Below are 12,928 nucleotides of genomic sequence, written 5' to 3'. Positions count from 1 at the left end.
GTAGTCATTGGAGTTATCGTTGGGGAAAAACGCTTTTAGCTAGAAGCGTTTTCAGTTGATTTGGTAGATAGCGCTTTCAGCTGGAAGCGTTTTTTTGGCAACACATTAAAAACGCTTCCAACTAGAAGGGTTTTTCTGCAAATTAGCTATAACACTTATAACTAGGAGTGTTTTTGTAAAATTGGCCTACTCTTATAATTTTTACAAAAGACTACCTATTCTGGTAAATTTTATTTTTCGGCATTTTTGGATAATTTAATCCAAATCCATAATTTTAACATTGGAATTTTTGAAAATCTCTCGTATGAGTTTGAAATTTCAAAACTCTATTATTATTTATAGTTAATTTTGAGGAAAAGCGCTTTATATATAATAAAAATAAATAAAATTTAACAAGTATACTTACGTTTGTCTCTAAAATTTGAAAACAAATAAATAATAGAAAATACAGCTTAAATGTATAAAAATGAATAAAGAAAACCATTTTCATTTCTAATAACAAATGAAAATTAAGAAAAAGAAACTGAAGAAAAGTAGATATTTTAAATGTACTGAAAGTCATATAAATAATTAAAACAAAATATATGACCCAAAGACTTTCACTTTTTTCTAAGTCGATATTTTAAAAGTAGATATTTCATGTCATGTGGCTGTTAATTCCCAAACAAATGTATGGGTCATTGGCAAACCAATTGGCACCAACTTGTTGCAAAGGAAAACCCAAATCCTTTGGCTACTAAACCAAGAAAACCCAGTTGTGCTAGAGTTTATGATTTCCGAGTGGTTGAATCTTCCAGGCAGATCAACTTCAATTTCTTTCTGAAAGTTTCTCCTTATTTTAGTTCAACCTTGATTTCTATTTTCTTCTTCTTCTTCTTCTTTTTTTTTTCCCTTTCTTCAAGTTCCTTTCTTTTTGTATTAAGTTTTACCTACTTTTGCTCAAAAAAAGAAAAAAAAAGACCCAACCTAATTGAAGTTGTTCTTTATGTTTTTCTTGAACCAAGTAAGAACTAAAAGACTGTTTGGATTTTGAAATGGTAAGTGGCCATGTTTATTATTAGTGTGAGGGTAAAATATTTTGAATTATTATTTTATAAGTAATTAACTGTCTTTTTTAGTTATAATTATATGACACTACACTCGTATATGATTTTATTTGTTTATTTAATTTCTCATAATATTCGCGTTTTGTGTTGTGTTTTCACCCATTGATTCTCATAGTTTGAGTTGTCTTTCCCCTTCCTTGGTATGTATAAGAAGTAGTGTCTTAACCTTCAAAACACTTTTTGATTCTTTAATTTTTTTTTATGGTAATTACTTATGATTCACTGCAGTGTTTATATTCTTCAATTTGAGCTTGTCAAGCATGGGCTGCGGATTTTGCGAGGCTGCTCTTTCTAACACAGTTGGAACACTGGTTGTGAACTGTGTGGTGAAGCCGGTAGGACGTCAACTTGATTATGCCTGTCGCTTTCATGAAAATGTTGAAAAGCTCCGAGAGAAAAAGCGTGAACTTGCAGATGCACGAAAGCGTCTACTACTTAAGATTGAGGAAGCTAAAAACCGGCTTCTACTAATTGAAGATGATGTACAGAACTTGCAATCAAGGGTAGACGAAACACTATCGGATATGGGAACTCTGGAGGAGGAAATCCAACTGAATAAGAGGTGTCTCAATTGGTGTCCTAATTGGAGTTGGAGATATCAATTAAGCAAGAAAGCAATGAAGAAAATCCAGGATATCTCTGAGATTTTGAACAAATTTGGTCAACTTGGACCAGTCGGTTACCCTGCTCCTACTGCCCTTCCCACTATAGATTTCCTATGTTCCAAGGAATTTGTGTTTTCGAAATCTTCAGAGACTGCATTCTATCAAATCATTGAAGCCTTAAAAAATGAGAATATCAACATGATTGGGTTGTGGGGGATGGGAGGGGTGGGCAAGACCACCCTGGCTCGTGAAGTTGGAAGCCAAGCTCAAAAACTGAATTTGTTTGACAAAGTTGTGATTACAACTGTGTCTCAAAAGCCAAATCTTGAGAGAATTCAAGATCAGATTGCACAATACATAGGCTTTGATATGAAGAATGAACAAGGAAGAAGATCCGAGCAAGAATTATGGGTAAGGCTGAAGAATGAACCGAGGATTCTTATCATTGTTGATGATATTTGGGAATCCATCAACTTAAAGGAGAAGATGGGAATTCCAATTGGGGATGATCATAAAGGCTGCAAAGTTCTTTTAACAACACGCCGTCAACAAGTATGTCAAGCTATGGATTGTCAAAACGTGGTACAACTTGGCTGTTTGAATGATGATGAAGCCTGGACTCTGTTTGAAAAGAAAGCAGGTCTAGATGACTTTTCTGATGATTCTATTAAAATCCTAGCAAATCAAATTGTCAAAAAATGCGGGGGTTTGCCTATAGCTATAGTTCCGCTGGGAAGTGCCTTGAAAGGTAAAACCCATCATGAGTGGCAAGCTGCATACCGGAGACTCAAAGATCGTAGATTGACTGAAATTGAGGATGTTAATGAAGAAAATGCCTATGTATGTCTTGAGGCGAGCTTCGACTACTTGAAGAATATGGAGACCAAGACATGTTTCTTGTTGTGCTCTTTATTTCCTGAAGATGATGAGATTTATGTGGAGAACTTGGTAGGATATGCATGGGGACTGGAGTTGTATAAAGGCATGGACTCAATTAAAGATGTTAGAAGTGAAGTGCTTGCATCAATTAAGACCCTCAAGAACTCCGGTTTGTTGCTAGATTGCGGAGAAAGGCATGTCAAAATGCATGACGTCGTTCGCCAATTTGCTTTGTGGATAGCATCTTCAAGAAAGGAGATTTCTTTTGGGACTGTTGAAACACTCCCGATGGGTGAAAGTTTCAAGCATTACACAGCAATCTCCTTCGAAACTGATCAAACGGATGAACTTCCTAAAGGAGTGGGTTTTCCATACCTCAAACTTCTTTTACATGGTGGCAATCGTTTCATGGAAACTTCAAGCGAATTCTTTGAGGGTATGAAGGCATTACAAGTTTGTGCTTTGAAAGATCAATTGATATCTCTGTCTACATTTCAGTTTCATATGAACCTTCAGACTTTGTATTTGATTAATTGTAAACTCTCTGACATCTCAATGCTTGGGAAGCTGAAGACACTTCATATTCTCTCTTTAAGTCTATCTGATATCACTGAATTGCCGACTGAAGCTGGTGATTTGGAAAATCTAAGACTGTTGGATTTATCGTATTGCTATGAACTACGAAGAATCACTCCTAATTTAATACGAAGATTGTCCAATTTAGAAGAACTATATTTGCATGGTTGTAGTTCATTAAAATGGGCGACTGAGAATTCAACTAAAAGGGACAGCTATTCCAGCCTATCAGAGTTGAATTTATTGCCAAAGTTGGTTGTAATATCATTGGATATTTCTTCTGAACATTTTCTAGATGGCTTTGTGTTTCGTAGACTATGGAGCTTTGATGTTTGCATTGGCATAAAAAGAGAACTGCTGTACCGAAAGAGGGACCTTGAAACTTGTCCAATCTCAAGATCTTTGAGAATCGATAAGTCTGTAGATGCATGCAAGCAACTACTTGAAGATGTAGAATCTCTTCAATTGAATAAGGTGGAGGGTCACCCAAACCTTATTCCGAGCTTGGACTTGGGATTTAGAAAGTTGACTTCTCTAGATCTTCGACAGTGCCACTCTATGCAATGCCTAATTGATGCATCAAAGCAGCAAGTGCCAATCACTGCACTCTCAAATTTGAGAAAGTTATCATTAAGTCATATGTTTCATTTGGAAGAGATATGCAATGCTCCCCAGCCGCAAGGTTTTTTACAAAAGCTTGAAGAGGTTATAGTTTCAGATTGTGGTGAGATGCAAGTGTTATTCCCAATTGCTGAATTGAGGAGCATAGAACAAGAAGGGCCCAGTCGTCATTTAAGCCTCCAAAGTCTGAAGATTGTTGAAATAGAGGGGTGCAATAATTTGAAATATATCTTCCCAATGTCAGTTGCTAATAGCCTTGGGCAATTGCATACTTTGAAGATAAAGAGTTGCTCGCAATTGGAAGATATAATCCAAGACCAACAAGTGGCATACAAGTGTCTACTCCAAAGTCTAAGGGAAGTATGTGTATCTGACTGCAATAACTTGACATTTCTTTTCCTTATTGTCCTATGGTCAAAGATTGGGAAATTTGATTATGCTTTTCATTTCAGGTTTCGTTGATTGACTTGCCTCAATTGAAAAAAACGGATGTGAACGGCATTTTGCTCACACAATCGTCTTTGCAGAAGTTAATAGTACACAATTGTCTTCAATTGACACATTTTATTATTTCAACTACGATACAAGTAAGATTTTTTTTTGTTTTATATTATTTATTTATTTGTTTCTATTTTTTCTTTAATAATTCGTTGTTTGAATAGTTGTTTAAAAGATAGATTTTATTTTATGATTTTGGTCTAAAACTAATCTAAATAACCTTTTAAACAAATTAGTTAATTATAATATCATATAATATGATTAATAAAATTTTCAAAAAAATTATCCTAACTTTATGTTTTAGATATGTTGTTATCTAATACTAAATTATATTATACCAATTATATGGGTAAACAAAAACAAGCTGTATAAAATTATATTGTTGTTTGATATTGATTATGTGATATTATTTATGACTGTTTTGTACCACATTTTTGAGTATAATATTGATTTAATGTAAAATAATTTTTTTGTAAGGAAATTAATTGATGAAATGTTAAGTTAGTTGTTGACATCTTTGAACATTTTGAAATTGAGAATTGATGATATGTTTATAGGAATTGGTGATTGGGAAGATGACAAATGAACAATTGAGCAATTTGCATTCATGTAAATATGAGGAATTGGAGCAAGATCAAACGTCATCACAACATCATCCCCTACCTCTTTGCTTTCCAAATCTGATTCGAATTTATATCTTGGAATGTGAAAGCTTGAAATCTCTCTTTCCAATTATTGTTGCTCAAGGTAGCTCTAAAACACTAAATGTGCCCAATTTGCAAACTCTGAAGATAGAGAGGTGCCTTGGAATGGAAGAAATAATCCAAGACTCACAACTACCAACCATAAGCTTCCAATGCCTAAGGGAAGTACAAGTCACAGAATGCAATAAGTTGAAATTTCTCTTCCCAATGTGTGTTGCTAATAGTCTTGGGAAATTGCAAACTCTGAAGATAGAGAGGTGCTTTGGAATGGAAGAAATAATCCAAGACTCACAAGTATCAACCATAAGCTTCCAATGCCTAAGGGAAGTACAAGTCAGAGAATGCAATCAGTTGAAATTTCTCTTCCCAATGTGTGTTGCTAATAGTCTTGGGCAATTGCAAACTTTGAGGATAGAGAGTTGTTTCCAATTGCAAGAAATAGTCCAAAGACCAGACGTGTTAATCTCAATGTCTCAAGGTCTTGAACGATTGAATGAAGTTGAGTTAATTAATTTGCCTCAATTGAAAGGAAGGGATAGAAACGACATCGTGCTGATATCGCCATCTTTACACGTGTTAAAAGTGAGAGATTGTCCTCAATTGACACTTTTTATCGTTCCAACTAATATACAAGTAAGACCACCTTATATATATATATATATTATTTATTAAAATTTTCACATTTTGATTTTCTTTTATAAAATAAATAAATGCTTGTATAACTCTTTAAAAATAGTTTCCATTGTAGAATTTTGGTCTAAAACTAATCTAAATAAACCTTTAAGTAGTTTAGTTAGTTACAATGCCAATTAGTAACATAAATAACATTTCAACTGAATACTTTTATAATCTATATGAGAAATATATATATTATTTATGTTTCTTATATATATATATATATATTGCAAACACTAGCTAGTACTGCGTAATATTACTTATGTTGTGTTTTTGCACCACATTTTGGAGATTTTTTATTGTAATTTATGATTATTTGAGTTGAACAGTAGAATTTTTAAAATTTGAATTCTTTGACTATAAAAGATTGAAAAAGAAATCTTGTGCTTATTCTTAAATTGATGATATGTTTATAGGAATTGTACTTCTCGGAGATGACAGTCCCTGAAAGGAGAGGAAGAACATCAACATGTACGGAATATTTAACAATTTTCAATTTTGAAGAGTTATTTGAATATTCTGGATATAATCTTTCAACTCTAAAGATCCTAATGTTGTCCAAACTAACTGAATTGCGGATGATATGGAGTGGTCCCATCCAAGTTGAACACTTTCAAAACCTCACTCAATTGCTAGTCAATGATTGCAGAAGGTTAAGATACATCTTCTCACTTACCATCGCTCGAAATTTTCCACAATTGTCGACTTTGTATATATATGAGTGTGAGGAATTGGAGCAAATAATAGAGAAGGATCAAACTTCATCACAACATCATCTCCACCCTATTTGCTTCCCTAGTTTGAGTTCGATTACAATCATTAACTGTGAAAACTTGAAACGTCTCTTCCCCATTACTCTTGCTCATGGCGGCCTTCCAAACCTAGATGAATTATACCTTAGAAGTGTCTCCAAATTAGAGCAGGTGTTTGAAGGAGATGAGCCAAATGTGAGTAAGGACGAAGAGAAAGTGATACGCCTACCTCGATTAACCAGCTTAGTGCTTGGTAACCTACCAAACCTTGTGAGCTTCAGCCCTGTGGGTTATCATTTTGTTTTCCCATCTTTGAGGGGTTTACGAGTAAGAGGTTGTCCCAACATAACCACAAGATTTAGTGTTGATTCAAAGCGATCAGTGCATGCCAAAACACAGGTATACTATCCTTCCAAACTCTATTATAAGCTTTAAAACAAATTTCATCCATTGAATTATTTTCTTTATGTATTCTCCCAAACTCTATATTTACTAAGCTTTAATTTCTATGCATTAATGCAATGTTTTTATTTTGGTTGCCTCAGAGAAATTCTTTTTTTTTTTCTTTTAATGCTTTAAATGACTAAATGAAATTGCATCAGCAGTAATTAGTTTCTGCTGGCTGTCAATATTTCTTTCTAGATATCCTTGTTGCATTATTATTTTCAATATGTCATCCTTTGTCCAATTTTGGAAAACTGGCTTTGCTTTCTTCAGCATCAATGATTAAAAGCAAACAGTAATAAGTGAAGGTTTAATTTGCTTTGCAGGCAAGCCAATCAGTTGATGAAATTATAGTGGAAGAATCTGCTACAGCTCAAGAAACTGCATGGCCAATTGGTAGTGATATATGTTGGACCGAAGAGGAAGATGAAAGACATTTTGAATTTTAAAATGAATGGAGCAGTAAATGAAGTAATTTCTATTTGAAAATTAAGCATTGTCAACGTTTAAATTGAAGGTCATTTATTCGTTATTATGTACCATTTATCCGTTAAATTGAAGATAGATTTACTGAGCTATAACCAAAAACAAAGTATGTGAATTCTGCTCATTAATCAAAGATTAAAAAAGAATGTATTAACTATTAGAAAAAGATTAAAAATAAAACTAAGATTTTTACAAAAACTTACAATTATTGTATTGGTCTAATGTTGGGCACATTAAAAGCATTCTTCATTGTTACTTAGATGAATTTTTTGGCTAATATATTAAAATTTTCGTTAAATTATTATACTTTGTTTAAACAATTTTTAAATTATATTTGTAATTAAATAAGCCCTTAGCCTATAATTTTAACTCATCAAAATTCTTGACTTAAAAATTAAAATAAAATTATTTTAAAATTTTAAATTAATTTGCATTTTATTTTATACTGACGTGAATTTAAGGGGAATAGTTTAACCATAAACTTTCCATCCCATCCATAGCCATTGTGTCTGCAAAACAATTGGCTCCTTGTTAGACAGGACCGCAGCAATCACCGCAAACTCATTTGTCGATCTCTACACGCTTCCGAGATCATAGAATTATTGCATAAGTTGGACCCAGAATCTGAGAGTCCTATTCACAATTCTGTCATCTACCAATTTCTGATTTGCCTTCATCCTCTTCAGTTGCAGCCTTATTACCTTCTCCTTTGCTCTCCCAACACTGCCGACAGCAACTTCTCATCTTCCATCCTATGCTGATGACTAAAAATTGATTCCTCTCCAGAATCTGACGACTCTTCAACTATCTCTAACATTACAGAAGGTAAATTTAGAAACATCAATAATGTTAATATGAAAAACATTACAGAACGTAAATATAAAAAATTGTTTCTTTACAAGTCCTTCCAAAAGATACCAAAGTCTTTGCTGATTTTCTCAACGATTATGGACTCTTCCTGGAGTTAGAAAAAGCAAAGGCTTGGTTAGTGATGATTTCAACCTTTTGTCTAGCTTTCGTTTATTGCTTTTGGATTCTTCTAAGCTACCTTCATGTTTCTCCATTTTTTTTTTCTCTAGGTCATGCCGAAACAACTCAAGGTTTTGTGATGTGTATTCAAACATAAATACATGTGATGTTATTTCAGCCATACACGTGGGAAAGGACTCATGATATGTGTTCGATCAAGTGGTAGAGCCAAGGGTGTTGATTAATGGAAAATTTTTTTACTTAGGTCGTTTATAATTTATAAAATTTAAAATTAATAATAGTAAAATTACACTTTAATCCTAAAAATAATAAAAAAATTATCAGATCCTTTAAAAATTATAAAGATATGGACTATTAAAATGGTAAAATTGTATTCTTGCTATCATAAAAATATACAATTTAATTTTGGACCCCAAAATATTTTCTAGCTCCACCACTAGTTAAATCCATATGTGAATTAATAACACATTCCAAATAAATGTGAATTAATCCATAATGTTAAAAAGATAAGGTTAAATTACACTATTAATCCCTCAATTATGTGTCATTTAATTAAAAGAGTTAAATTATTTTATTGTTAATTTTAACCTATCAAATTGCTTAATTTAAAAATTAAAATAAAATCATTTTAAAATTTTAAATTAATTTTTATTTTATTTTATACTAATGTGAATTTAAAGAGAATAGTTTAACAATAAACTTTCCATCCAGTCATAGCCATTGTGTCTGCAAAACAATTGGCTCCGTGTTGAAAGTGACTGCAAAAGTGTGTACTTCTACAAGCACTGTGATAAGCAAAAACAAAATAGGAAGCATCAAAGTTTGTTTATGCAGTTTAGTTTCCCTACGTTTGTGAAGCCTTGCTTAGTGAGAAGAATTACTATATTTAAACAATTACAACCAATGAACCTAAATGTATCATTCCCCAATGACGATTCCTCACTCTTGTACCTTCGAAGACTAGATCACTCACCACTAAATTCTCCATCAGAGAACTTAGTTTGCAAAACCACAATACAAAATTTTACAATCACAAATGCACTCTTGCAAAATAATGTTCTTCACTTGAACATATAAATGCTCTTAATAATTTGTGCATCAACTTATACAAGTCTCTTAATTACATAGAGATTTCGAGACTTGCTAACATAATGAAGATTTATTACAATCCTTACTAAACAACTAAAATAGTTAAAAACAATATAGTATTAACAACCACAATAAACATGGATGGTCGAAATATCACTATTTTTAAAACCCTTTTTTGTAACATCTCCAGATTCGCCCATAATGTCTAGGACGGGTTTGGGGTGTTACATCGAAGACTAGAAGTCTTGCAGCTTCTAAGCACAGATTCGACTCAATTAATTCCCTGCATAATTCAAAATAGGCTTGTGGTAGGTTTTGGAAATGATGACATTGTGGAAAATTGAGTTAAGGTGGAGACTTGTTGAGTATGCCTCAGATTTCAGTCAAATTTGAGAGATAATTAAACTCTATTTATTCATTTCATTCGAACCCTGATTAGTCTAGATTATTTTATTATTATTTGACCTACGAATTTATCTTATAAATAAGTTCTTTTACAAACTTAGAAAATACACCCAAAAAGATTTGATCTCATAACACTTTTGAAGAAATTTTTATTTACATTTTGATGGTTCTTTGTTTTCGAGTTTCGGGGTTTAGTTTTTATCTCCATCTTTTGTACTCTTCGTTCTTTTGCCATTATAGTAAAATTATCTTTGTCCGTGATTTTTTATCCTCTTTGGAAGAGTTTTTCCACGTTAAATTTATGTGTCCAATTTTTCACATTTCTTTCACTATTTTTACTTGTTCATTACTTAATCAGTTTGGTAACCAACAGAAAATGAATGAATGGAGCAATAAATGATTTCATTTCTATTTAAGGAGTTCATTTTGAAAATTCATCGTTGCGAGTGTTTAAATTGAATGTCATTTATTCGTTAGTATATACTGCCTACTTTTTCTTTTCCTTGAGAGAGAAGACAAATTTTAGTGAGTTATAAGGAAAAAAACAAAGTGAACCATATGTTGAACTAATGTGAATTCTATTGATTAATCTGAGTTTAAAAAAAAGAATAGTTTTTAGTTTAGTAACTTATCCTCTGCACATGTATAAGATATGCTTGTCTAGAAATGAATATGAGCTTTATTCAAAGCAGTAGAAAAGAAAAGTGGTAGCCATTTAGACTGACATAATCATTGTTCATTGTGAACTTCAACCGAATGCCATTTCTATCTTATTAGATGAATTCCAATGGTTAATATATTACAACCACCTACCTTTAAGCATACATTGTAACACCCTAAACCCGGTCTAAACGTTATGACCGAATCTGGTTATGTCACATTGTAACACCCCTTACCCGTATTCGACGCCGGAATAGGGTACGAGGCATTACTAGAAGACATATATTTGCATACGTATTAAACTGAGTTAAAAAATTACATCTAAATTAAATCTTTTAAATTATTAACGCGCTTTTATAATTCTTTACAACATATCCTCGAAATATTATATTCATAACAAATAGGGCCTACGATACCCGATATTTACTCATGTAATTCAAAGCTTTGTTTCCATTTCATTCAATTCACAATTTCTCATGTTCACAATTCAATTCAATTTCTCAATCCAATATATGTATTTCAATCATATAAGAATATAATTCAAGTTACACGAACTTATCAAGGCTAAATTGCGAAATAACAAAATTTAGGGACATTTTGGTAATTTTCTATTTTCCTCAATTTCCACCCAATCTTGATATAAATTAATATTTCATTCAATTTATTAATTTAAATAATAAAACAATTCATTTCATGCAATTTGGTCACTTTTTGACATTTTACAAATTTACCCTTAAAAGATATGATTATTCAACTAGCATGAGTTTTCATTAAAATGACTAATTTGCACGTTTTAGGTTCAATATTAATAAACTAATATTTATTTATTTATTTAATCTAAAATATCTCCAACATCATCGTTATCTTCTAGATTTCTCTCTCTTCTAAATGACCATTTTGGCCTTTATGATCTTTTAAAATTCCATCCTTGAGTCATTACTTAATTTGGTAAAATTACGATTTAGTCCCTCATAATTCTTCACCTATTCAATTTGGTCCTAATTCATCCATTTTCCTTAGTTTCTAGATTATTCCACCTTCAAAAAATATTTACACTATTGGGCAACAAAATTTTTCTCACTTTTGCGATTTAATCCTTTCTTGATTTAATATGTCATAATATAATTCCCAATGTTGCCATAACTCAAAATTTCCCTTCTTGTCACTTTATTTCCTTATTTTGCCAATTGGTAGTAATATAGAATGGACCAAAGAGGAAGATGACATACATTTTGATTTTAGTAATTTCTTTTTGAAAATTAAGCATATAGAATGGCCAATTGGCAGTAAATGAAGTAATTTCTATTTAAAAATTAAGCATTGTGAACGTTTAAATTGAATGCCATTTATTCGTTATTATGTACCGTTTATTCTTTAAATTGAAGACAGATTTACTGAGCTATAAACAAAATCAAAGATTAAAAAAGAATGGACTAACTATTACAAAAAGATTAAAAATAAAACTAAGATTTTTTACAAAACTTACAATTATTTGTATTGGTCTAATGTTGGGCAGATTAAAAGCATTCTTCATTGTTAACTTCAATTGAATCTCATTTCTTACTTAGATGAATTTCTTTGGCTAACATATTAAAAATTCCGTTAAATTATTACACTTTATTATTTTTGTAGGTTAAATAAGCCTTTATCTTATAATTTTAACTCATCAAAATTCTTGACTTAAAAATTAAAGTAAAATTATTTTAAAATTTTATACTGACGTGAATTTAAGGGGAATAGTTTAACCATAAACTTTCCTTCCCATCCATAGCCATTGTGTCTACAAAACAATTGGCTCCTTGTTGGAGAGGACCGCAGCAATCACTGCAAACTCATTTGTCGATCTCTACACGCTTCCCAGATCATAGAAGTATTGCTTAAGTTTGGACCCAGAATCTGAGAGTCCTATTCACAATTCTGTCATCTACCCATTTCTGATTTGCCTTCATCCTCTTGAGTTGCAGTCTTCTTACCTTCTCCTTTGCTCTCCCAACACTGCTGACAGCAACTTCTCATCTTCCATCCTATGCTGATGACTAAAATTTGATTCCTCTCCAGAATCTGACGACTCTTCAACTAATTCTAACATTACAGAAGGTAAATTTAGAAACATCAATAATGTTAATATGAAAAACATTACAGAACGTAAATATAATAAAATTGTTTCTTTACAGGTCCTTCCAAAAGATAACAAAGGGTCTGTTTGATTGAAGGAATTGATTTTCCGGAAAATCATTTCCAACTTTTCCAGCGTTTGATTGGCGGAAAACATTTTCCATTTGGAAAATGAACTCCAAAACAAAAGAAAATGGGTTACATTTTAGGAAAAATGTCTTACCCTTTCAATTTCCGTAAGACATTTTCCGTGCTCTCCTCTCTATCGCCTCCTTCATTCCTTCCTTCATTTCCGGTAGAAAATTGCTTTTATTTATCGATTT

At 32.0% G+C, this 12,928-nt stretch overlaps 1 protein-coding gene across 2 annotated transcripts; it reads left to right on the top strand.

The window, feature by feature from the left end:
• Nucleotides 1-630: 630 nt before the first annotated feature.
• LOC105767162 (probable disease resistance protein At4g27220) lies at nt 631-7,452 on the top strand. 2 transcript variants are annotated; one of them, XM_052630036.1, is made up of 6 exons: nt 631-1,037; nt 1,335-4,147; nt 4,240-4,374; nt 4,843-5,571; nt 6,081-6,815; nt 7,187-7,452. In XM_052630036.1, exons 2-6 carry the CDS (start codon nt 1,367-1,369, stop codon nt 7,307-7,309), a joined length of 4,503 nt encoding a protein of 1,500 aa, XP_052485996.1. In that variant the 5' UTR covers nt 631-1,037; nt 1,335-1,366; the 3' UTR covers nt 7,310-7,452. The 2 variants fall into 2 exon arrangements, with proteins under 2 accessions (XP_052485996.1, XP_012442124.2); XM_012586670.2 differs by having other exon boundaries at nt 4,843-5,622.
• Nucleotides 7,453-12,928: the final 5,476 nt, after the last annotated feature.

The sequence above is a fragment of the Gossypium raimondii genome, chromosome 5 (genome assembly GCF_025698545.1).
Source record: "Gossypium raimondii isolate GPD5lz chromosome 5, ASM2569854v1, whole genome shotgun sequence".
NCBI lineage: Eukaryota > Viridiplantae > Streptophyta > Magnoliopsida > Malvales > Malvaceae > Gossypium > Gossypium raimondii.
Note: the sequence above shows the minus strand (reverse complement) of the source record. Positions and strands in the feature narration are given on the sequence as shown.